The sequence below is a fragment of the Passer domesticus genome, chromosome 1 (genome assembly GCF_036417665.1).
Source record: "Passer domesticus isolate bPasDom1 chromosome 1, bPasDom1.hap1, whole genome shotgun sequence".
Classification (NCBI taxonomy): domain Eukaryota; kingdom Metazoa; phylum Chordata; class Aves; order Passeriformes; family Passeridae; genus Passer; species Passer domesticus.
In genome coordinates, this window is record NC_087474.1 from 94,538,367 (window position 1) to 94,563,841 (window position 25,475).

At 39.3% G+C, this 25,475-nt stretch overlaps 1 protein-coding gene across 6 annotated transcripts in view; it reads left to right on the plus strand.

Annotated features, from left to right (window-relative positions):
- FHOD3 (formin homology 2 domain containing 3) overlaps positions 1-25,475 on the plus strand; it is a 371,712-nt gene that overhangs the window by 158,975 nt on the left and 187,262 nt on the right. For all 6 annotated transcript variants that reach the window (XM_064429703.1, XM_064429712.1, XM_064429718.1 and 3 more), the window contains one exon: positions 14,396-14,463. In XM_064429703.1, coding sequence (XP_064285773.1) covers positions 14,396-14,463 — 68 coding nt within the window. The remainder of the gene's footprint in view (positions 1-14,395; positions 14,464-25,475) is intronic.

Here is a 25,475-nt window from a genome sequence, read left to right on the forward strand (position 1 = left end):
GGCACTTATTTGCATAAAAAGCCTTGCCAAGAGCAATGAAAAAAAGTATACAGTAAGAAAGTGTTCCTCAGTCAAAAGAATAAGGATATTGTTGTTTTTTTCTTCAAGTCTTTTGCCCCTTCAGCTTCATTGCCTGCTTTCTGTATGAAAGATTAGTAGTGATTGCAGACCAGAAACATCACTGAGGCAACCTTGAGCAACTGGTTATTTCTTCATGGTTTTCCTTCTCTAGCTGACAGTAATAATATATCCTACATTTCTTCTAAGAAGCCACATTTTCCTGTTTTCTGAATGTAGTAGAATATAATCAGATGTGCAAACCCTATTGTTTTCTTGCTGGAGCTGTCTTCTGTACTCATCCCTTGTCATCATCCTTATTTTCCAGTGTCTCTGTATAGGCTTTAGAAATAATAATAGGGTGGGAATTGAGGGAGACAAAGGGATCAGATCCATACTAGCCCTTGGAACATAGTGATTCTCAAAGGCAATGGCACAACACCATTGACTTAAGAGAAGCAGAGATTTTTCATTCTCTGTTTACTGTCCCAACTTTTACCTTGGCTTCACACTCCCAGGACACAGCTAATTCCTGAAGTGAGAAGGGATAGGGACTTACTTATTTACTTTGATGTCTGCATTAACCAGCCTATGCTGTCAAGTGAAAGTGTGATGATGTAGTTCATAATGGTTTTTTATACAGTTTTCCAAAGGGGAAAATGGTAACATATGAGGCAGCCAAACCATGTTGCAAACAGTTGAGGGTTTGTCAGCTGAGGAACAGTGAACAGATCTTGAATTCCTGTAGAATATGACACTTTTTGAACCTTTTTTTTAATATAGGAAGCCTAGATAGAATACAGGATTTGGTCCTTTTGATGTTCTTGCAGTCTTAGCTGGTAACTTGCTTCTAGTTTCATAGTTACAGACTTGTGTCAGTGTGATTAATGAGCAATGGAAAGTATGCAAAAAAAAAAGAGGGGGAAACAGTGAAAAATCTTCCTTCTGCAAGAGACAAGAAGTAAAAAGGCAATAAATACAGTGCTTGTGCTCAGCAATCACAGAAAGTCCAATTTCAGGATCTCATTCAAAGCTCCATTGGCTTGCTGTGCTTATACTAAGTGAATTTGTGAATTCATGGATTTTATGCCGCTATGTTTTTCCTAAAACTGAGAATTTAAAAAAAAAAATCACATTACACACATTTAGCTAAAGTGTGCTGTAGTGTGTGCATTTTGCATGGGGGAGCACTTTGCCCAGCAGTGTTTATGGTACAAATGACAATTCAATCCATGTATCAATTAAGCTTTTCTTATCACATGGAGCCTCTTAAAAAGAAGGTATTGTATTTATATGTGTAGAATATGTGTATCATATATGTGGGTATACATTGTGTGTTAATATATATCTTATATATGTATATATAGATATTCTTCTGATTAATTAGATAAGTAGAGAGAGAGGTAGAGATCTTTACAGCCAGTGACTGAGTTAATAACAAACAGAGAAAGATTTAGTATAGCTGAATGCTTTCGTGTGGCTTTGGTCAAATTACTTAGAGGTGGAAATAATCAGTGGTTGAATTAAGCAAGAGGCCTGATACACACTGGAAAACCTCCATCGTCTGTCACATGTTTTACAACTGTGATGAATGAGTTTGGATAAATAACGCAAACATGTGTTAAACAAGTTCAGACCGGGTTCCGCATGGTATGGTAAACAGAAATTGTGCTTGAGGAATGTTTGAAAATGTAAATGTCTGGTAGGGTGGTATGGTTGGAGCGCTGTGAGGATAGCCTTTCTTTTTATGCTGCAAACTTGCCTGGAAGGTGCCCTGATCCAGCAGAGGATGGGGCCATATGTAAAGGAACCCCATAGCCTGAGTGACTTTTCATTTACGTTATTTGTTGTGAAAACTGTTGATGTAGAGATGTTGAGGGGGAAACTTAGGCAGGAAATCATTTCAAGTGAGGCTAAGACTGTTCCAAGGTTTCTCTTGCCTCTGTCTCTGCAGACAGAGAGGTGAAGAGCTGATGCCCTGATGGGCAGCACACTATTGCTTGGAGAGGCATCGGCCAACATTTGTTTCAGAAGGGAAAATGTGTTGCTGGAGCAGTGGGTGGATTTATATACCAGCTTCTCTCTGGCTGCAAATGCACTTAACTGAACTCACTGATTTTCAAACAGAACTCAGAGAAGCATCTGGCACAGAGGTGTATAGTTGTGGTGTTTCTTATTGGGGGTGAAATGATTGTTCTGATATTGGTTTTGTATTCCCTCTCAAAGATCCAATCATACTGTTCTGGACCCTACAACCATCGTGCATCTTGTTTCTGGAAAATCTAGGATATTTTTCAGCTATGAAAATGGGGGAGAATTTCTAAAAGGGAAATCTCTACCTGATGAACAGTCTTCTATCAATAATTTCCTGCATTTAATACACATAGCTTTGGACACTTTTCTTCACCCTAATCATGGAACCTGGAAATGGTACTTGGAAAGTGGAGATGTACACTACTTTTACATAATTTTTATGTGGATGTGAGATACGGAAGTACTTCTGTTGTTAAACCTTTGCAGTCTGATGTACAGGTCCTTAAGAGGGTACAAAGGTGTCTCCACTTCTGAAAAAGCCTTTGTATTTCTAACAGTCTGAGTGATAATAAAAGATAGTAACTGAAGGACAAAGAGATTGCTCTGGAGTACAGGACAGCAGCAGTTCTCTCTTGCAGACCTGCTGTGTGCAGCATGTGAAGCTCGAGACCCTTGGCTGCCCCACGCTGTCACCTTCCTTCCTCCTGTGTTAAACTGCTCAGGGTGCCTGTGCCACGTTCCTGGGATGCCTGTTCCTGTCGCTGCTGCTGTAAGACATGGGACAGCAGATGGAGCATTGATGTGCCAGCCATCTGCACCCCCCGTGTGCCAGTGTGACCCGGAGATGGCAAGGCACAGGGTCCAGCACCAATAGGAATCCTGGGAAGTGAGTTGTCCAGCAGATAACGGGGATCTCCAAGCCTCCCCAGCCTACTGAAGGAGGACTGGCCATGTGCTTGATCTGGCATCTGCATCAGATGAGAGTCATGCATTGGCATGGATTTAGCCTGAGATCGTAGTGGTTCTGTTCCAGTTTATTTGTGGGGTTTGTTTTCAGTTGCCAAAATGGTGTGTTTTTCATATGTCCCAGCAATTTCAGAATGATGGGAAACTTGCTGACCCTGAATTACTTTGACATCTGCTAAAAGTATTTGTGCAGCAGTCTTTCCTTCTGCACATCTGATATTTCTTCATTCTCCCTCTGTTGCAAATCCATCTCTGTAAATTTAATTTCTGTTAATTTAACTATATCCTTCAAGTATTCCAAAGGAGCATCCTTCCAAAAAACTCTAAAATGCATCAAGACACATGGGAAAAGCCAGTTTAAGTTATTAGAACAAAGCTGGTTAACGAGCTTATTGTTTTTGACTGAGATCACGTCTGCTAGAAACTATGAGACTGTTACTTAAGGGATTGTTCTTTGTTGTGTGGCTGTAACACTAAAACAAAACCAAATCTTTGTCTGTTGAAATGCTCTTTCTCTCTATACTCAAAATCAGTAAAGGCTTAGTTGTATTGCTGTGTCTGGGTTTACATATTTAAAGATGTGGATTGATTAGAGGATGTGCACAAGAACAGGAAGGTGTAGAAAAGATAAGCTACAAATGAAGTTCTTAACATAAGGAAGAGGCTGTTGTATTGAGATATTGCAAGAGTTTGACTGAGGAGGTCTGTATATTGAATTTAAATTATAAAAAATTGTTTTAGTAATCAATATTATCACTAAATGTGATGAAAATTTGAAATAAATATCCTGAAGATGCTATGGCATTTACATTGGCATTCTTTCCTTATTCTCTTTTCAAATTAATTTTGGATAAAAAAATTGTTAAGACGAAGCCCCACTGAATTCAGGTGTCACCTCTAGAAGCTTTCCAGAAGGGATCTTTGTAATTGTGTGGATGATGTTTCTGGGGGTTGCTGAAGTGCAATTAAATACTAATCCTTAATATTGAAGATGTGTCACAATCACAGGCACATCTACTGGTTTTTGTGTTTGAGGATTTTGTGGTGGATTTTTGGTCTTGGCCTTTCAAATGGTCAAAAAAACCCCTAACACTGACTTGGAACCAGTTGTTTCCAGCAGCATGGCTGTGAGACTGGAAGTCTCACATGCACATAGGCAATGCAGGCTCAGGTATTTAAAAATGCCCACACTATTTTAATTGCTAGCAATCTGAGAAGAAGCATCTTTATCAGGTTTTCAACGTGAACTGCTGCATTTTGCTTCTCTTTTGCCGGTTGCCTTGCTGACAGATGAATGGTTTCATCCTTGCTTTCCAAATTTCTGAACAAATTGATGCTTCAATGCAGGCAGTTAATTAGGAGGCTGCATCCTCTGAAGTGAAAGGAATAGTTAGGTTCTGATGCACTTGTTCAGGCTGGGCTTAGGATCACTGCAACAACTTGGTCTTGGAGATAGCATCTGATATATTTTGTTATGTATTATGCAACAGAAGATCTTGATATGAGCTTTAAGCCCAGGAGCTCCTTCAAGTTTTTGGCACAAAGGTGCGATGTCTTTGCACTCAGATGTTTTGCCTTTTGCCAAGCTATCAGCACAGGTAAGGCATCCATAACTCAAGGAATAGTGCCTAAGTGCCTAGAGGGTGTGCCTAAATTTTTTTGTCTTTTTTTGGTGATGGGTTGCTATAATTTTCTTGTTGCTCTTTGTTTACTGATACTGATTGAACATGCAGAGCAACATGTTGGCACTGTGTTTAAAGTGGAATAAAACTAGAAAACGCAAATCACGACTAGCATATTTTTATTAAATATTTCTAATCCAGAAGGCGCTGGCTAATGTGCTTGTTCAATCACAAACACACAGGTCAGCAACTCAGAGACTGAGTTGTAAACTGAAACAAACATTAAAGGTTGGTCTCCACATACTTTTTAAAATTATGGTTTAGCCTCAGTTTTGCTACAGTAATCTCTAAAGAAGCAGTAAGTTCTTCTATATTATTTTCTTTTCTAGCAATTTTCCCCAGCCTCATTCTCCTGAATTATGTAACCTATATTTTAGCATAACAACTACTTTCCTGCTGTATTATTCTCTAGGGAACAATTTTGCATTAGCAGGGGGATGAACAAGATGACCTTTCAAGTCTTTTCCATCACCACTTGCTCTAATATGGTGCTGTAATATTTGACCTTGTTACCCAGCCTTTTCCCTTTTGTAACCTTTTGACTTTTACAGAAGAGAAGTCATAGCATTTTTTGGACATGCAGAAGTGCCCTCCTTTGAAGCTGTCAACCCAAAGTATTGTTTCCTGCACTTCAGAACTAAAGAGCATATTAGTGCCTTTTGCATTCAAGTGGAGAGGACCTATATCAATAAATCATTGTGGGGAAGTACACTATAGTGCCTGTTCCATGGCTGGAATAAGTAGGCTGAAGAGGCAGAGGCTCTTTATTTTGTTAATATGTTGGAAAGGCTGTAACTTTTGGATATGGCTTTTTATTTCAAGGAAGGAAGGAAGACTGAGCTGATTGAGCAGTTTGTTCTGTGTGCATAGACCTCCATAGTGTCCCCATGGGTTCAAAGTTATCAGTAGGCATCAGACTACATCAGATGTAACTATAAAGAGGAATTCTGTATTCTAGCTTACAAAATCAGAAAGGATACATGAGACAACTAATTTGAAACTGGAAATTAAAGCTGTGGTGATAACCAGATGGGACGTGGATTAAGAGCTGACTTACTGTCCCAGTCACAGTTTTTGGCTCATAGAGGGACGGAATACTTTTTGTCACGCTGGCCTGCAATATTTTTCCCAGCCAGACCCTGAAAGCCAGTTCTAAAAAAGGTCTTTTGGCAATGAACACCCCATGCATTTTCTTTATCTCTCCGGCTACAGCTAATTTTAAAAGCCTGGGGGTCTTAATCATGGAAATTTGCAAACTATTCAAGTTTCTTGGAATCTTTTGCTTTCTGTTTAGTGAAGTGATTCTTTGTTGACACTGAGTTTTAATGTCCCACTCTCATTTTTACTTCATACATTAGGTAGAACCTGCTATTGTGCTCTCCTGCTGTTGGGCTTTCCTGCTCATGTCCTTTCTTTCCACAGCAGCAGTCAAAGACAACTGACGCAGGTTTCTGCAGTAAAGTTTTGGGGAAACAGTAGTGAACAAAGACATATAAAACTAAGAAGAAAAGTACAAGCCATTTTTGTCAGGCAGCTTCACCCTGCTCTCAGCCCACATTGCCTTATATGTCCTTTCTTTTGATTATGAGCAAGCAGGGCCTTAATACGCTAATTTAGAAATGGAAACAGTAAGAGGAAGTTTTGACACCATCAGTTTTTAGGATGTCTCGCATAATGCAGTGCAGCATACAGAGAGAGCCCCATCTTCCGCAGCTTTAAATGCCTGGATCTAGCAGATGAAGATTAAGGTTTCCTTTTGCACTTAACTGTATAAACACTTGCTGCATTTTAACATCTCTCTTTAGTGTAAATCACTGGCATTTGTTTGCCATAATGTGTGCAGATAGCACAACAAATGTTCTTCCTATTTCCGTGTGGATGGGTGTGTAGAAGTAAAAGCATAATAATTTAGAGCTCTGTAAAGGGGAAACTCTGGCTGATGGTTTATCCATGACATGTAGTTTGCTTGAAACCAAGCAGAATATGCAGAAGTTGGGTAGAAATGGTTGAGAAGAGATCACTATATTCCTTTAATGCTACTAGAGGGGTTTTGGCTGAGGTAATTTTCTTCATAGTACCTAGTTTGGGAGAGACTTTTGGACTGTTTTGGATTTCTGCTGAAGATGCTGTTGGTAATCTAGGGATGTTTGTTACTGCTCAGCAACACTTACACAGAGTCAAGGCCTTTTCTGCTTCTTGTACCACCCCATCAGTGAGGGGCTGGGGGTGCACAAGAACTGACCCCAGCATACCAAAAAGGGACAGTCCATGTCATATGGCATCATGCTCAGCATATAAAGCTGGGGAAAGAAGGAGGAAGGGGGGAACACTGGGAATGAAGGTGTTTGTCTTCCCAAGCCACTCATAGGCGTGATGGAGCCCTGCTTTCCTGGAGGTGGCTGAACACGTGCCTGCCCATCAGAAGTGGTGAATGAATTCTGTGTTTGGCTTTGCTGTGTGGGTAGCTTTTTTCTTTACTATTAAACTATCTTTATCTCACCCACAGGTTTTGTCACTGTTACACTTCCCATTCTCTCCCTCATCCCGCTTGTGGGAGAGTGTCTGCCTGGAGCTTGGCTACAGCTGGGGTTAAATCATTACAGTGGAGTACAATAAAGACTGGAAAGTCCCTTCTGCCAGATATCTGCATAAAACCCTCCTTTTAAATCTCATGGAATTATTTAGATGTTACTGTAGTTTATGCTGAACCTCCAGCACTGACAACACCTAGAACCAAGGGTAGGGGAGTCACCAGGACATTCAGAAATATGTTCAGAATGAAAAGGACCTGTTGTTGCATGTCTGTGATTGCTCATCCTCAGGGTCATCGTGCTTCTTCTTGATTTTATGGACTTTTCTTGTATATTAATCATTTACCACAATTGATTGAGTCTCATTTCACATCTCCTAGAAACACAGGAGGAAGAAGTGAGGGACGACACTTGCACCTGCAGGAGCAGTTACATTTTTCAGTGGATTTAAATGTACAATCATTCTTGTGCTGATAGTCTTATGTTAATTCCCTTGTGACAGAAGTTAAGACATTTGGCATTTCAGAGAAATAGTCAAAAAATATTAGCTCCAACCCATCTTCCTGGAGTGGGAGTTTTGCCATGTGTACTCTCCCCGTGGAAATCCAGGGACTCCTTCAGCTGAGTACTTTTTGCAGTGTCAGGAAAGCAGACTTCTACTTTCAAAGAGGCATAAAATCCCATGCGTGAGTGTATACAATTGCTCTGAAGTGCTGACCAAATTGGGTATTTTTCATTCCCAGGGGAGATCCTGCCCTGGAGTTCTCCCTGCTTGTCAGTCCAAACCCGCAGGCTCCCTGGGGTTTGCAGGTGGCTCTTTGCTCTCTTTACTTTGGGCCTCTGCCAACATGGCTTTAGGGTATGGGATAGGAAAGGGTGTCCAAGACTATTTTGTCTTTCCCTCCTCCCACTCCCCACCTGCAGGTCCTTTGCAGAGAAAGGGAATAAGGATGCAGGCTTGAAGCTGAGCTCTTCTCATATGCAGGCGTAATAGGATCCTTTCCCGACAAAGGATCCCCCTCTCCCAGTGGGGGCAAAGGACCCTGCTCACTGAGGGGACCCACTGTCCCAGATAATTAGCTAAGCAGCTGCTGTGTGTCTGAATGAAAAGGAGAGTAGGGAGGTTTTTTCTCTGCTGGGGAGCTGGGGCAGCATTCCTTGGAGGCAGCCTGCACATTCCTCCAAAGCAGTCAGTGCTGACAATGATGTGGGCTCAGCTTCCCAAAATTTGTACGTGGCCACTTGCTTTGGCTAAGGTCCTTTATTGTGAGAAAGTTCCTTTTCTGTGCAAAGTGCTAACCATCAATCCTTGGATCAGTAGGAGAATATGTAGTTTGAGTTCACATGTGACATGTTCCACTAATTAATGCTTAACCATTTATCCAAACAAAATAAGATCGAATTCAGAGGGAAAGAAAAGAAATTTGTAATATGCAAAACAAAGTAATCTCAGCAGAAGCAGCAGTTGTGTTAATGTAATAGTGGGCAATATGCCTGTGAATGAATCCCTTCTTCGTGCATTTTCTAGGGGGTCTGGGAAGAAAAGGAGAGTGCCTTGTCTGGCCAACACATTTATGACTAGCTTTCGTGGACAAAAGCTAAACTAAGAGCCTATTCTTGGCACAGGACCAGGTCTTTTCTTAGAGAACTGCTTTAATTTGTTTGACATAAAGTGAAAGACTGGCACACTATGCTAATTAGTTTTATATACAGTTGTTTTATAGATCTGCAGCCCTGTATGTACCCGTGGGCCTACTCGAGTGAAGTCTGCCTGGCTGGTTCCTGATGCCTGTTCACAGAAGTGGACCCATTTGCCTGACTTGTTGCTGTGTTGCTTAAATTTTTAGTTCTACAATTGTATACATTCGTTCAGATAAAATAACATGCATTTAAAATGGGAATAGTTCAGTAATAAATTTAGAAGTGTGGCATGGGCATTCACAGAAAGAATGAATGACAAAATTTCTTACCATTATAAATACTTCTTTGTGTTCTTTCAAGTTTTTTTTTCCCCATCAGTGCTGCTGGAAAGGTAGGCAGTTCATTTAAAATTGGAAAGCCTTTTAATTTTATTGACACTTCTTCCTAGTGAGCATTTTAAATAATATTTGATACTTTGTTGCAGGGAGAGGAATTAATTTTTTTAGTTTCTAAGTACTTGCTAATTGGCTAGTGGCTACTGGACGCCAGAGAATGTTGCTACTTCTGTCCAATGCCAGGTAAAAATGAAAGGCAGGAAATGTTTCAAATGTCATTTAAGTGGATCTGCAGCAGGTATCCTGCTAATGTAATCAAATGTGGAGTTAATCTCCCTTTTATGTTTTTGTAAGGAAAGGAGCTTCATCTTGAAATTATGGTTTAAAGAAAAGAAGCATGGATGGGAGACATGGAGGTCATTCAGGCAGCAGCAAGTGAAGCAGAGCAACTCCCATTTGTGCTCAGCCAGATGTTCGCAAGCCTTTGCCAACAGCTCAAAAGGCTGATGCTGTATAAATTACTATATCCCAGGGACTAATTCAATGGGTGTGATGGAAGAGGAAGGGAGGAGGATGGTACCCTGTCGGTCAGAGGTCAGGTGTAACACATGGGACTGAACCAAGCAATGTTTAGCCAGTTCCACTTTTTCTTTTATTACTGTGGATTGAAAACACTTTTTTTTTTCCTCATAGAAGACAGAAGAAAAGTCAGTACTTTATTTAAGAATATAAGGACAAATTACTATTTTCTTTAAAAAGCTCCTTTTCCCATGTAATCAAAAGAGGTGAAAACCAGTGAAATTTTAGCCTCTGACAATTATCTTTGAAAATATAGAATCCATTTGAAAGCTGCAAGTTGTCTGATAAAATATTTTTAAAGGTTTCTTTTCCTTTCTGAAAACATGTTGATTTCAAACCAAACTGCCTTCCCTCCACTGCTACATTTGTACCAAATTCACCTATATTAATCCCTTTTTACTTAGCCCGAGTTATTTTCCACAAAACTAAAAACAAGCAAAAAATACAGAGTAACAAATAATATTTTTCTTTTAGATCATAATTGCTTCTCTTAACCAAAAATAGCCAAAATAGCCACTTGCAGGTTGCTACCTGTCACACGTCTGGCTCTACCAAAAGTCTGGTTATCTGTGATTCTCTGCCTCTAGAAATAAGTGCTGAGCTAAGGAAATCTCTCTGTCTTTCAAGGGTGTACACCTCCCTGCTATGATGTGGAGGATAATTTAATAAATGTGACTCTTAGTTCTTGCAGTAAATAAAACTCAGGCCCATACCAGTACCTGGTTTTCTATCAGTTTCAAAAGAGTTGACTCTGATTTTTGAATGTTGGAGCTTGGCAGACCTGATGCTTTTCAATTTCTTTGGATATCTTACAGTCTACAGATTAAAAACAGGGTTTCAAGGTTACTGGTGTACTAACTCTGTATCCCAAACAGTGTTGCTGTGTCAGTGGGAAGCCCATGGAGGGGCAAAGAGACTTTTCTTACATAAAATAAGGAAATAAGCAGTGCCCTCTAGTGTTAGTTAACGTCAGCGAGAACCACAAGGAGAATTTTCTGTCATCTGTGTATATGCAATTAAAAGTATTTTACAGCTGCGAATGCAGCTCTATGTTTCTTGAAGAAAAGTTGTAAAAGTGGCTGCAATAGTGTCACTTATCAGGACACAGCTGTCAAAGCCACTGTCATTATAGGCAGATGAAGTCTATGTGTCAGATATCACAAACTCCCTGACCTACAAACTCACTTTATCTTACCTTGAAGTATATGAATGCACATTGTCTCCAGCCTGCACCTGGCCTGGAGAAGGAAATGTGTTTTACCAAAGGGCCAGAGAAGTTTCAGGGAGAGGTGTTGCAGCACATGTTCCTGCTTGAAATGCAGAAGTTTGTTTGCTGGTGTAAAGCAGTCTTGGTGTACATATTCAAGCTTATCTGACACCTAATAACAAAGCAGTGAACTTGTGAGTGTTTTGGACTGTCCTTCGAGCATCTCCCAATTTTCTGGGTTTGGTGATAGTAGCAGGCTAGACTCCTATTTCAAAGCTGTAGAAATCATTTCTTTCCATTATAGACAGCTCTGCCAGGGTGGTACTATGGGAATTAGTCACCTCTGTGCTTTAACATGAAAAGTTATTTCTCGGCCTGCTTCATAGGGCAACACTTTAAACTGCTTATGTCAAACAAGCATTAAAAAGCATTTACTATCTAGTTTCTGAATCATCTGCAGTGTGAAAACTTTGTAAGCACATGTGGATTTTCCTCTCTCTTGCTCTTTTTTTTTAATTTTGTTTTTCTACCATGGGAAAAGAGCTTGGAACTGATTTTTGCCTTTCAGTTTCTTCTGATGCATTTTTGTAGCCTCACTTGCCATCTAGAGCTTTCAGGATGAGCCTGAGGTCCCTGGGGTGCTAAAGCTACTATTAGCAAGTGGAAATTCTCTAAGGCCTTGAGAGCATCTTAGCAAGTGTCCCCCAGCTGTAGTCTGAAAAACAGCACACACAATGAAAGTACAAGCTTTTTTAAGGGTCCGTGCAGTACCTTGGCTTACACAAGCTTTTCCTCCCCTGGGTGAGGTTAATCCTGGACTGAGGTTTTCTAAACCAATATGTCATGTGATGTAGCATTGCCACCTCACTTTCCTCCTTGGGTTATGGTCAGTGAATTTTTCTGGTGGCTGCCAACACTGTTATAAGTGGGTGTCAAGACTTAGGCAGAGAGTGTGTCGCCCATGTGTAAGAGTAACAGGTGACGATGCTGTGGACTTGTATCTTTGAACTGATTGAACAAGATCAACTCTGCATGAGGAGGTACCTGCGAGTGTACATTGTCTCTAGTAGAAGATGTCAGAAGTGAGATGACTTAACTGGACTGTCACTCCTCAGATGGATTGGCAACCCACCTCAAACATTTGTGACATGTGCCATAACTGTTGTCAAACTTGATACTTGCAGTAGTTGTTGATCCTTAGCTCTAATAATAGAGCCCTTTTTGAGCTCCAGTCAGTAACTTCTGTCCTCCTTGCTACAGACAAGCGGGGAGAGCATTGTTTGTGCTGACTGCCAAGGATGAGGTTATGCTCTGTGAAAACACCAAGGAGAAAAAATGTTCAGCATTGTTCCTCTGAGATGTACCAAAAATCTTCACGCACCAGTGAAACAGCCAGCGTTATGGTATCATAACAATGGTTTGTTAGGACTTCACCCCAGGCTGGGATGATGATTTCTGTTTAAGACCAAGACCAACAGATGGCATTTGTTAGGACATTGATATTTATGTACAAAGTTGCCAGGACTTTAAGAATTGGTGCCTCTCTTAATTAAGATGATAATGCACTGCCTTGTTTGGAGACATTCTGCTCATAATGATGCTGGTGAATTATGAATAGAGAGAAATTAGTAATAACAAATGCCAGATGGAGGTGACTTTTAAAAAGAAATATTTTCTGTAATGTGGCATGTAAAGTTGACAGACCGGGTCTTAGAAGATCTTTATTATTCTTTAGGCTTTCCTGACAAAATTACTCTTTATCCTGCCAAGAAATGTGGTCCCACATGCCAGTGTGTTTTTAAGTGAGAGTAATTAAAGTGTGCCTCTAAGTTTATGGCTTGAAGTGAAATCTGTTCCTCCAATGTTTTGTCAAGAATCTATGAAAGTGCAAGAAAGGAGACAACTTATAAAAACAAGAGTTTTGCCAGTTCTGTACATTCTGCCTTTGAAATCATAGGCAATTAGGGATGAACAAAAACCATTTTCAAAGTTTAAAAAAAATACTGTTAGTTCTGCTGACACTTTGTTTGGTGTTTTTCCTTTGGTTGAAGATGACTGTTGGAATAAGAAATGTTTTTTTTTCTAAAATTAACCCTGCCTTCCTTGACTGAAGTAAAAAATTATCACTGAGTTATAAATGCATTGAATCCTCAAATACTACTCCCTTTTTTGCAACTTTCTGACAGGGAAATAAAATTCAATTTGGTTTTGTAGTGTAAAGTAGTAATTGAAAGAGAAATGGACAAGGGAAAGTAAGATACAAAATGTTGGGGTTCGATATTTAATTTTCCTGTAAGATCATTAGCATTCCATGGGCATTCCAGCTTTGATCTCAGGACCTGCTGGCCACTCCAGGCCACTACTCTGCCGATTGCAGAGAGGGTGCTTTCATGGTGATTTGTGGATGAGGCAAGTGTGTCATCTGAGGTGACCATGAAGATTTGATTTTCCTTTGTCATTGCTCTTGGCTTACAGTAGTGTAATAAAATTAAATTTAGGACTGTAGATGTTTTGCATAAAGTCTCTTTCTATCAAATACACCAAGTATAGTAGACCAGGAAGGTTTGAAGAGCTCACCTTCTGCTTTATCCCTGCACAGTCACAAATTTGCAACAACAGACTTGAGAGGCACAGTCCAAGACTTCTTCCAAAGGCAGAAGGGTTCAGAAGGATATCAGAGTTGCTTTTGTCTTTAAATTATTTCTGTGAGAATGCATTAGTAGGGGAATAAATGAAGTAATACATTTCAGTATTGGATGATGAAAAGAAGGCTTCTGGTTCATTTAGAAAAAGGTCAAGATCAGTTTTCAGGAGAATAAAACACTGTTTTGAATTATGCTAAGAACAGACTGTCCGACTATTTCTGGTATTAACGTTCATTGCTATTGGAGAAAGGATTTAACAATAGAAAGATGAGAACATGAGAAAAGAATGTCTAGAGGGAAGGCAGTCAAGGATGGGATTCAGTGGCTCCAGCTTTGATAACAAAGGCAAAGAGTGGTCTCAGACAAGTCTTTTGAGATTAATCTGGTACTTTCAGTAAACCCTAAATTTACCTAATACAGAAAGAACAGTATTTTTAAGCATTTAAAAAACTCCAGAGACAATTGTTTCTCATTGATCTTGTTGAAGATATTCTGAATTTACCTGAAAGATGCCATCTTGGTTATAGACAACTAAATCATGGTTTACATGCACATTTAATGAATAAGTCCTGTATCTATATTTTAAAAAGCTAATTTTAAGAGAAGTCTGCCTAATGGGAAATGGTTGCTATGATTCTTTCAAAACTGTACTACATTCTTGCTGTGTTATCATTTTTGTTTATGCTGAAGTTTTTTCTGTTGTCTTTTGTTTTCCCAGAAAAACTTTACAATTCCAGTGGACGGGAACTGAGACGGGCACTTTTTTCCTTGAAACAAATATTTCAGGTGAGCAAATAATAGCTGTCTATTCTGTGATTTGAACTTTGAACATGAATTTAATTTTTCTTTTTAATTTAGTTTAGAGAATAACTTGTAGTGTCTGGCAAAAGAGATTTTTAAGACATCATTTGTAATTTGGAATTGGCCAATTCCTTTTTAGAGTCTTTTTTTTGTGATCTGAAACCCTTCCCATGTTCCTTCAGTCTGTCAGAAGGATGAGATGTGGCATAATGGCAGAGTGAGGAGTGTAAACCTGCCAGAAAGGGAGACAAGAAAATTGGAACTCTTAGGTGGAAATATAGACTGCTCTTTAGACAGTGGAATATCTTGGTATTGGGAAGAATAGTAGGGGTACTTGAACAGGTGAGCCAGGGAAACCATGAGTTAGGGTGATGGCCTGGTGTTGGCCTAATAATGGACAAATAGTCTGGGTTTAAGCCATATCAAAAACTGAAAAGACTTGTGGGAGACATGCAACTATTCTGATGAGGAACCAAAATGTACTGGGAGATGTCTGAATTTAGACTCAGTTTAGAGGAAAATATTTACTGATAAGCCAGAAAGATACTGCATAGAGCTGAGGAGGATATGGTAGTGACTGATCATTTTAAGGAAAAGCATGGATTTGAATGTGAATGTTGATTATGGAGGAAATCTGAAATCTGGAGAATTTGGGGTCCTGTGGGGAAGTAGACGATGTGATAGACAAGTGGTGTGGTGCCACTTCATTTGCTTTTAATTAAAATCTTGGATTTCAGATTGGTTTCACTGGATAAGGAGAAGGCTTGGGCAAACTGCGGGATTGTGGGGAAACTTGTTGGAAAGAAGAGGTCAGAAAAAGTGAAAAAAAACCTCCTCTCTGTGTGAATTAGAGCATGCTCTCAATGCAATTCTAAAATAGAATTCATTTGAGACATTCCATTTTCAGTAAATATAAGTGAGAACAATAAGAGGAGCACTTATTTACTAATGGATCCAAATGGAGGATGAAAACCTATAATCCTTTTTTTAGCTATAATAGATAGGTGGAAAGATTTTAAACTCTTGGTTTAACATTTTTGCCTTGTTTTAAATAGATATTTATTCTAAGAAGAATAAAAGCATTTAAGAAATCTGTAGGACTGCAGAAATGAAAATTTTCTAAACATAGAATCCTTTTTATCAGTTTCAAATTAAAATTTAGAGAATGCCAGAATTAAAACTTTGTAAACAATAGGAGTGAGTGCTGAAGGGTGGACCATTTAATGTTAAATCTCAGTAGTTGAAGATGTGTTCTGGGTCAGAAAAATGTCCCTGATTTTTGAAATTTTTGGACAAAGAAAGGAGTTCCAGTTCAAAACAGTCTGGTCATCTCATGAGTGAAGATTGGGAAAATCACTGTCTTCAAGAAACATCCCTCATTCCTAGAGGGAGACTGCTTGAGAGTCACAGGGATGCAAGTTGAGTTTCCAAGGTGGAAACCCTGTGAGGTTGCCAAGCATGTGGCCTGTGTGCTCACAGGAAATCAGGCAGGTTTCCAAGAGTCTTCTCTGGTTTCTTCTCTTTTTGTGCACCTCAGCTGTTTCTGGGAAATGTTTGTATTTCTCTGAATTTGTGTTACACAGATAATCTGGGCATTCACACATATTTAGCAATGAGAGGCTAAGCCTCTCTTCCCATCCATCCTGCACCTCCCATCATGAATTCTCTTCCACCACCCATGCCCTTCCATCATGAATTCTCCCAGTTTGGGTATTCATAAATGCCCTCTTCCCTATAGGTTATTTGAAGTCTAGTAGGTATTTCTGAACACAAGTGCTCAGTGCTTTCAGAGAACACACCAGTAAGAACTCTCACTTCCAGCTAATCAGTTGTTCTAATGAAAATGCTGTTTAAATATTTATCCTAGTTAATTTAAGGGGGTTGACTGTGTTGAAGAGTAACAAGAGAGAAGGGAAAAGCGATGCAGAAACCCATATCTGTGTATGAATTGAGTTCTGAGTGAAACCTGTCTGGCTGTTTCAGGACATAATTTTCGTTGAAGAATTTAACTTTGTTTTCTGATTAATGTGGTAGGGAAAGAAATTTAGGAATTATGACTTATCACATAAAGAAGCTCATTTCCATGGAACTGTGGCTAACTGTTGAGCAAACATACTCTTGAAAAATCTACATATACTCTTGAAATACAGGTCCACTTAGGGACAGCTTGAAAAGTGTTCCTTGGCCTGGAGAGTATTCGTCGAATATGCACAAGTATTTGAGGTAGAAGACTTTCAATTGGAAAACAAGCCCCTGCCAACCCAGGTTTGCCTGCCAGCTTTGCTGTCTTTAACAACAGCATTGCTAAAGGGCATCCTTGAGTGTCATTTTAGTTTTTCTCTTAATGAACCATGAGAGAGACTGTAAAGTAATTTTGTATCAGTTTTAGAAAGAAAAGCTGTTCCAGTTCTTTACTGAGGAAAAATACAAGTAAATATACTAAGGTTATATTATAAATGAAACATTCTTGTCCAAAATGTCCTTTTTTCTTTTTTTTTTTTTTTTTGTATATGACATGAAAGTTTGTCAACATTAGAAATTTATCATTATGGTAATAGTATTTTTAAAGTGTATTTTTCAACATGAATATATTTTTTAATTTTGTATGCCCTTAAAAGAGAGTATTTTAAATTCCTTGAGAGTGTAACATTTTGGAAATAAGATGTTGATTTAAAAAGAGTGTTTTCATAATAACAAAGTTTCCGAGTGTTATGGAGACGTCATCATGTCTTTAAGTGCCAGGACAGTTCATAACACCATTTTTTAATAATTTCATCATTGCTGACTTAATTTGGCACAGTTCTACATCAGGATCTTTTTTAATTTAAAGACATTCAAGTCGTGTGCAGTGTCTCATTTGCATTAATTGGGAATAAGTCCAAGTTTTCCATTGAATTTGAATTCCGAATAGTCGGAGCTCTTGATTTTTCACGTGAGGCCTCAGCAAAGCTTAGCAATGTTTGGCAAGAGCAATGTCTTTGTTTCAAAATTTAGATGAAAGATTCATTTGGCAAGTCCACACTTGGAATTTCTCTTTGATTTCTTCTGGTGGACTGGTTTTGGCAAAATGATGAAGGTTACGTGGAGCGTTTTTCTGTGACAGGACTGCCATTCTGCTCTAGTCATTCATTCTGAAGGGGTGAGAGAGCCAGCCATCACCTTTTTCTGGACTGTACTGAAGTTTTCTTCCTCTGTTTACCAGTATGCTTTTTGACAAACAAACTCACAGAGTAAGATAGGATTGAAAACCAGTACAGTTTCTCTCCTTTTGAATGGATTTTCTGACAGACTTCTGAATTGCCTGGTTCTTGTATTTATCAAAACCTCATGACTTTTGTGCAACGTGCTAAAAATTCCAAAGGCATTGAGCAGAATCCCGCCAAAAGTGGCACTTAGAAAATCAGGATCAAAAAATGTTCATTTCATAAGAGTTAAAAATACATCTGCTTAAAGCATTTAATTCAATATCACTCTTAAAAGCAAAAAAAATTAGCAAAACCACAAAAATTAATATAAATAGTGCTATGAGATTTAAGTGACACTAAAAAAGTTAAGTAGCATGGCCTGTGATACAACAGGATGCAATATAAAGCAGGCATGCTTTAGAACCTGTAAGCAAGTGTACCTTGTAGTTATAAAGCACAGTTTCAAATCATGCTGATTGCATCATTTCAAAATAGGAAATAACTGGATAAGAATACGATGCTGTAAGAAAAATAAGAAAGCCATAAAGCACAATTCAAGTCTGTTGAAATCAATAATCTTGTGGAAGTCTGTTTATTAAAATTTTTGAAAATATTTTCACTCAATATCAATCAATGTATTAGGGTTTCTGATAAGCAGACCTCAAGTGTATATTTTAAAGTCTTCAGGAAAAAAAAAGTTCTTTTTTAAGATTGTCTTGCCTGCAAGTGCCATTTGACAGGGGCAGGAGATCTCCCATTAGTTTTCTTAAGGAGCCTAGATTCCTGTTTTGTGTTGTGACCAGACTATCAAGGGACACAGTTACAAAATTCTCTTACAGAATTTTCATCTGTTGTTGAGAAATTCATTAATCATTGAACAATTGAGCTTTGTGTTAAAAAATGTCACAAAGAACAGCTATGTGGGGGCCCTGGAAACATTAACTAGAAGGTGTTTGGAAGACACAATCTTATCAGTGAGTGAAATCAAATGTCACACACTTCAGCTGCTAAGGAGTCATCAATCACCCTTAGGAGTGCAGAAGGAGTATTCTGTGTTTACCTCATTGATCTCAAGGAAGGAGGCTGCTCCTTCCTCTCCTGCAAGCATGACTGATGACTCCTTAGGGTTTGAAGCTGTGTGACACTTGATTTAGAGGCTGCTGTCATCACTTGTGAGGAGGCTGCCTGCCACCTTTCCCCTTTAAGAGCCTCTTGGAAGTGTTCTTGTTTAAGTCATGAAAAAGCGAAACCTTCATTTCCTTCACAAATCAAATTCACCAGAGTTCTATGTAGCAGTTTACAGATCTGTTTAATCCTATTTTACAAAGGAGATGTCTCATTACTGTTTAGAGATTATTATTAAAATAGATACGACGTATTAAATGCCAAAATGAGTTTCTCAGTTTCATTAGCAAGTAGAGTGCCTTCTTCATGTCTAGACAATGTTACAGGCCAAGATCTAAACAGTGCTTAATGAGAGTAAAAAATGTGAACTGCTTACACCATAAAGATAGCCTAAAACTTTGGAACCCAACAGTATTCCTTCTCTAATTACTGTGAACACTTGAATTGTAACAGGAAATGTTTAGTATGATGCCCCTGTCTACTTTAGATTCCTCAGGTATGTAATACAATGTCTGGATGTTGTTTGATTTATTGCTTGTCTGCCATGAAGAATATACCTGGTAGGATCTGCTCTAGGTGACTTTTTTAGGAATTTTTAATTCTGCTGTAACTGGGAGGACAAACACTTGTTGATGTATCTGCTGTCTATGAAAGGTGAAAAAAATGAAATTCTGTCCCCATCAAGTCAGTGGCATAAAGTGTCTTTAGTTTCACTGCTATTTTAATCTTTAATCTATCTCCTTATATAAGTGTATATAGGGAGATAGACTGTGGTAAACAGATAGGTACAGCAGGACTTTTTCTGTTCATTTCCTGCTAAATGCCATTATAGTGGGGAGGCAACCAAAGATGTTCTGCTTAATAATTGTGTAGCTTAATGTGAGACTGAGGTGTGACTTTTTTTTTTTTGCTTGCTTGCTTCTTGCTCTTGGGGTGGGAAGTTATATGGAGACATAAGATCTAATTATCTGAGCATTATTAACTGAATAAAATAAAATATTGAAAGCAGAAAGGTGCTTTCAAATTGTTCAACATGTTAAACAGGAGCACAGTTTCTTTTCTGTGTTCTTTCTTTCAGCCTATTTTAAGAATTGTAGCAGAGTTTATTGTTCTGCACAACCCAAAAAAGGCAGCCCAACATTTTTAATAGTAGAACTTCATGATAACTCTGGAATTTGTCTCAAGTGAGCATGGCATTCATCCCAGGTACAAAGTTAAGTTCAGTGGGAGCACTAGAAGTAAGCCTTGTATCATCACAGTAGGATGGTTTCTACCTGCAGCTCCCTCATCAGATGCAGGAATCAGGCAGGTTATGTAAAAATAGTGAAGTTCAAGTCACGGACTCAGAAGAGGAAAGCAACATGTTCAGAGTAAAGGGGAAGTAGGATGTTTTTGAAGAAGATAGTGGTGAAGATGAGGCAGGATCACAATAATTCAGTCCTGGTAATTGAAGAAAGCAAACTTAACGAGCATAAGTGTGGCATGGGAGCAGCTACGTTGTGCAGGCTAAGAACCCTTTCTTCTCTAAATATTGTCTTTAATTAACTTAAGACAGCAGTAATTTTTTGGGGTTTTCAGTTAAATCCACTGAAGGAATCTTTGTTTTTGTCTTAATTGTGCAAATCTCTGTTTCCTTCCCTTCGTGTTAGGTGCCAATATGAGTGTTTTACTGACTTGTTATCATCAGAAAAATGTAAACATGAAAGACTGTAGGCTGATTTTTCTCCTTGGTCTAACCTAAATTTCCCCTCTTGCAGTTTGTACCCATTACTCCTTGTCTTATCACTACAGTTCTTGATGAAGAGTCCCTCTCTGACTTCCCTGTAGGCTCTCTTCAGATACTGGGAGGCTGCTATGAGGTCTCCATGGAACCTTCTCTTCTCCAGGCTGACCAGCCTTAAGTCTTTTGGCCTGGTTCTGTAGAAATGGTGCTCCTGTCCTTTAATCCACTTCATGGCCCTCCTCTGCACTTGCTCCAACAGTCTCATGTGCTTCTTATGTTGGGGACATCAGAATTGTGCATGGCAGTCCAGGTGGGGCGTCACCAGAGCAGAGGGGCGGAATCCCCTCCCTCACCCTGCTGACCACACTGCTTTGGATGCAGCCCAGAATACAACTGGCTGTCTGGGCTGCCAGTGCACATTGCTGGCTCATGTTGATTTTTCCATCAACCCAAGTTTCCCCCATATTTGTTCCTCCAAGTTTTCTCCACAGGGCTGCTATCAATTTCTTCTTTGCTCCACCTGTAAATGTGTCTGCAATTGCCATTGACCAGGTCACTTTGTTGAACTCCATGAGGTTTGCATTGGCCTACCTCTCAATCCCATCAATGTCCTTCTGGATGGCATTCCTTCCCTCCAACAATAGAACTGGGGATAAATTAATTGTTGTCATCCCCAGAAGCCATTGCAGGCTGGCTAAGTATATTGCCTCACTGAAAGTAGTGGGGGATGGTAATTTCTATGTACGCTGTTGTTGTAAAATGTTGCTCCATGTAAATAGATGAAAGAATAGGAAAAAAAGGGAACAATGTAAAAATACTGATGTCCTTGTGTCATGTTGCGCCAAGCTTCTAGACAGATGTATATGAAATGAGTTGGGAAGGTGTAAAGACCAGTGAACAGAAGAAAATGAAGAGTGGAGCCACAGCATGAAGGAGTGTAGGGGAAAGTTTGGAGGGAAGAAGAATGAAAGCTTGGCAAAGCTGGTGAGGTCCGTAAAGTGGGTGAAGTGATTTGCAATCAATTAGAGCTGGGGGAAGGAGCTTCCATTGAGATACAAACCAGCTGCTTGGTCCTTGCAGACCCTTTACCACTGAAATGCTTCTATCTCATTTATTTCTAGCAGCTGAACAGTTTTGGGACATCCCAGTCCAGGGCATCCTGTTCTCAAGGAGCTGTTCTTCTAGGTGTGGGAATTTGACAGAAGAAAGACAGTGAGTGAACCTGCCAAGCATCTATCTTGGGGTAGTTTCTGGGTTACCAAGTATCACAGAGTGGAAATACATGTCTGAGAGAAATGAATTCTTTGTCACAGCAGAGGACTCTCAGACCCGTATTTGGTTCATCTTCTAGGAGCAATGCCCTGACACAAAATAGAGCTGAGGCTTCGTATTTAGTACAAGACCTGCCTACTTAACCACTGGCTCATCTAGTCCATACATAGAATTGTTTTGTAGCTTTGTAAATAATTGAGGTTGAAATGACAGCACGGTCTTGAGAGACACGTAGGACTTCAGTTTATGTATGGATGTGTGTAGTTATTGTATGGATGTATGTGTATATGTGCGTGTGTGTATGTTTTTGGAATGATTTCTTTCCAAATTTGTTTGCAATAGATAACTTGGCTTTTAAAATGGACTGAAATAAACAGTGACAATTGAATTAGATAATATCAGGCACTTCTGGATTGGCAATCTAGTATTTTAATTATATAAATAATTTTGGAGTCCAAAGGACAGAACTACAGTTTGAAGTGTGGGAAAGCAACTATAAATTATATCTTGGCAATCTGTGCTCCTTCAATCACTTCCTGACTGTGTTTACTCAGTTTCAAGCCAGAGTGAGTTTTTCTAATGGCAGACGTTGTAAGCCAATCTTGATCTCCAAAATGCAACCTGTCACTTAGCCAATAAAAAAGCTGGACCATGGAAATGCTTTTGGGATTTCTGTTTCTAATAGAGCATGACATAACTTTTATTACTACATAATTTTAGTCTTGTCAGTGGGAGTAATTATCTTGCTGGTAACTTCAACAGATGTGATGCATACTGAAGGCAGGTAGCAATAGTTAAAAACATTATTGTGGAGGCTGAGTTGTGATATATTTCTAATGCAGTCACTGAGGTTGCAGTGGTAGGCAGCCGAAAGGGCAGCTGAGAGGAATTGCCTGTTAATTATCCATGGCTGCTGGGATGGGGAATTGTATGAGCATTTCAAATTTTACAGGGAGCCTGTGGATATGAAGGCTCTCAGGTCTTTCAGGTCTTTGAAATATGTTCTGGCCTGTGCTGCCACATGGCTGCTGCTGCCCAGGGCAGCCAAATTAGGAGCAAAGTATGGGGTTGGTTTGGGATATTTTTTTTTTTTTTTTTTTTTTGTGTATGTGATGATCTTCCACATCCACAAGAATGCTTAGGAGAAAAGATCTGTTTCTATTCTCCTTGTACTATTAAGTATAGGAAGGGTGGAACAAGTACCTACTCATTGTTGATGCTATTGCTAATAGAAACCTGGATTTTATCATTCTGACTTTATGCACTCAGTAACAGAGAAAGGTTTTGAAGTATATTGGGCAATATTCCTTTATTTTACTTTCTTGTGGTGGAGTGCCAGATACATTGTCATTTGAGATTTATGCCAGCGAAAGCCTGCAGTCGTGCATGGTTTGCTCTTTGACCTGTATCCTCCTTCCTCCCTCTCCTCACCAGTCAGCTGCTGTCCCTCTGCCGCTAATTTACATCCCCAAATGAATGAAGCTTAATCCCTAAACCTTAATCCTCCTAAAACCAGCTGAACTTTGTGATCCTATCTTGACTTTGCAGGAGATTAAAAATAAAAAAGAGGGGAGGAGATGAGGGCTGTTTGAAAAAATGTGCTTTAACTTCTAAAGAGTACAGCCATCTTTTATGTTTTTCAGAGGGCTAAAGTGCACTGGCATTTTATTGATCAGTGTATTTTTCCTTGGTTTTTGTTTTGTTGTTGTTTTTGGGGGTTTTTTTGGTTTTTTTTCACATTGTGCATAATCATTTGGGGTTTCTGTTTCAGTTCTGTTTTCTTGGTGTGCAGTGTGAACTCTTGGCAGGGAAATCTGAGGAAGAGAGCTTTCCAAGGAGACCTTGCTCTGACATAATAATGTGGACTAGGAACAGTGCACTCTGCCATGATACTGTTTCATAGATGAACATAGGAATGAACAAAATTTCACTAGCTCTCCCTCTTGAAAAGTAGGGATATTTACTTCAGGACCCAGGCCAGGTAGTATCTGAATGAGCTGTGCCCTTTCTGCTCACAGGATTCTGTATTGGTATCTGCCATCATCTTGTCCCAAAAGATTTCAGGCTGCAGAGGAGGTTTCTTCTCCTCTTTAAGTCGGTACATATTTCTTCTCATATGCATGGTGCCCAGTGAATTGACAGTATTCATCTTATCTTTTGTCTAGGTGAATTATCACAGTGTTGGACTGTGAATGCAGTATATCTTTGTGAAGCTACAATTTTTGGTCTACAGACAAAACCAGAGCTGACCTGAAAATCCGAGTTTAAATCTCTCTTAATAGGGATGTTGTAGAGTGGCAGAGCGAAGAGGGAAGCTCTTCCTCTAGCAGTGAAATGCATCAACCACTGGAGCTGGTTTGAATGCAATCCCTTCTTATAAACTCACAGGCAAAGCTTAGCGAGGAGATTCTCTTGTCTGTGACTGGTGCTCTGCCTGTGCTGCTCTCACTTTTAGGCTGGATTGCAGCAACTTTTTCATTTTGGAAGGTCTGGTCAGTATGCAATGTGATTGCTGGCTCTCTCAATAATGTCTCATGTGGAGAGCACAGGCTGGGGAACCTGGAAACCATGGGAAACGCATAGTTTTCCTTATTTAAAGAAATGAACATTATAAAATGTGCAGTCTTTAACTCTGTAACAGAAACAGGAGAGAATTGTACAAGATAGAATTAAATGTGGGAATGCTTAAGCACACAGAAACAATGGGTTAGCTTATTAAAGGAAGGGGGGGAAGCTCAAAACATAAAAATGAGATTCTTCTTGGTGAAAATCTTATAGACAAGCAACTTGTTTTGCTTTATGATTCCTTGGAAAGACAGTACTCTGCACAGCTGTTAGCCACGTAAGAAAGAAATACATATGTGCATATCCAAGTGTGAATATTCACTTTCTAGTCCAGTTTCTCCAAATACGTGGAATGAAGCTTTCAACAGTGCTTGTTAGATTAAAAAAAATCCCCTTGAGAAACTAAGTTCTAAAACTTCAATTCTTATTAGGAAATGAAGCAACTTTCTTGTGGCATAAAAATAATGATGCTTTGGGTAAAAGCTTTCAACCATATGGCCCACAGAAATAGCAGGCTTCAGAAAAATGTATCTTTAACAGTACATAAATAATTTATCTTTGCATGTGGAAGCTGCACATCAGATAAAACATGTTCTTGCAAAGTGCTGTTCCTTAGAAAAACATCTTCAGGTAAGACCCTGCAAAACTGCATTATAAAATATCTCAAATGGTACAAATGTGTGGGAAAGAAGACAATAATCCCCCACTACTTCTGCCAGTGGCACAGGAGCCCATGGTACAGACTGCTTGATCACAGGGTTTGTGGGGTCTTTTTAGTTGCTAGGCTGAGCTATGGAGGTGAAAAAGTATGGTTTGTGCACTTTGACAGCCACGTAAGCAAGTTTTAAAGTCACCACTTGGAGTATATTTAGTGTCTTTTCTGTTATACATTGGATGAAAATAGACATCTATTGCAGACATGCATTATCTTTTTTGAGAAGCCTAAAAAAGGAAAAGACATGATCTAAGTGAAGTCAGTGAATAAATGAGCAAAATCTATTTATCTGATGAGGCCAATGGTACCTTTCCATAAAGACGTTAAGTAGCCAGCCTTTGTGTCACTGCACAATCTTTATGGTGGCAGGAGCTTAGCAGTAAGCTTAGAGAGCTTTGCCTGTTTGCTGCTT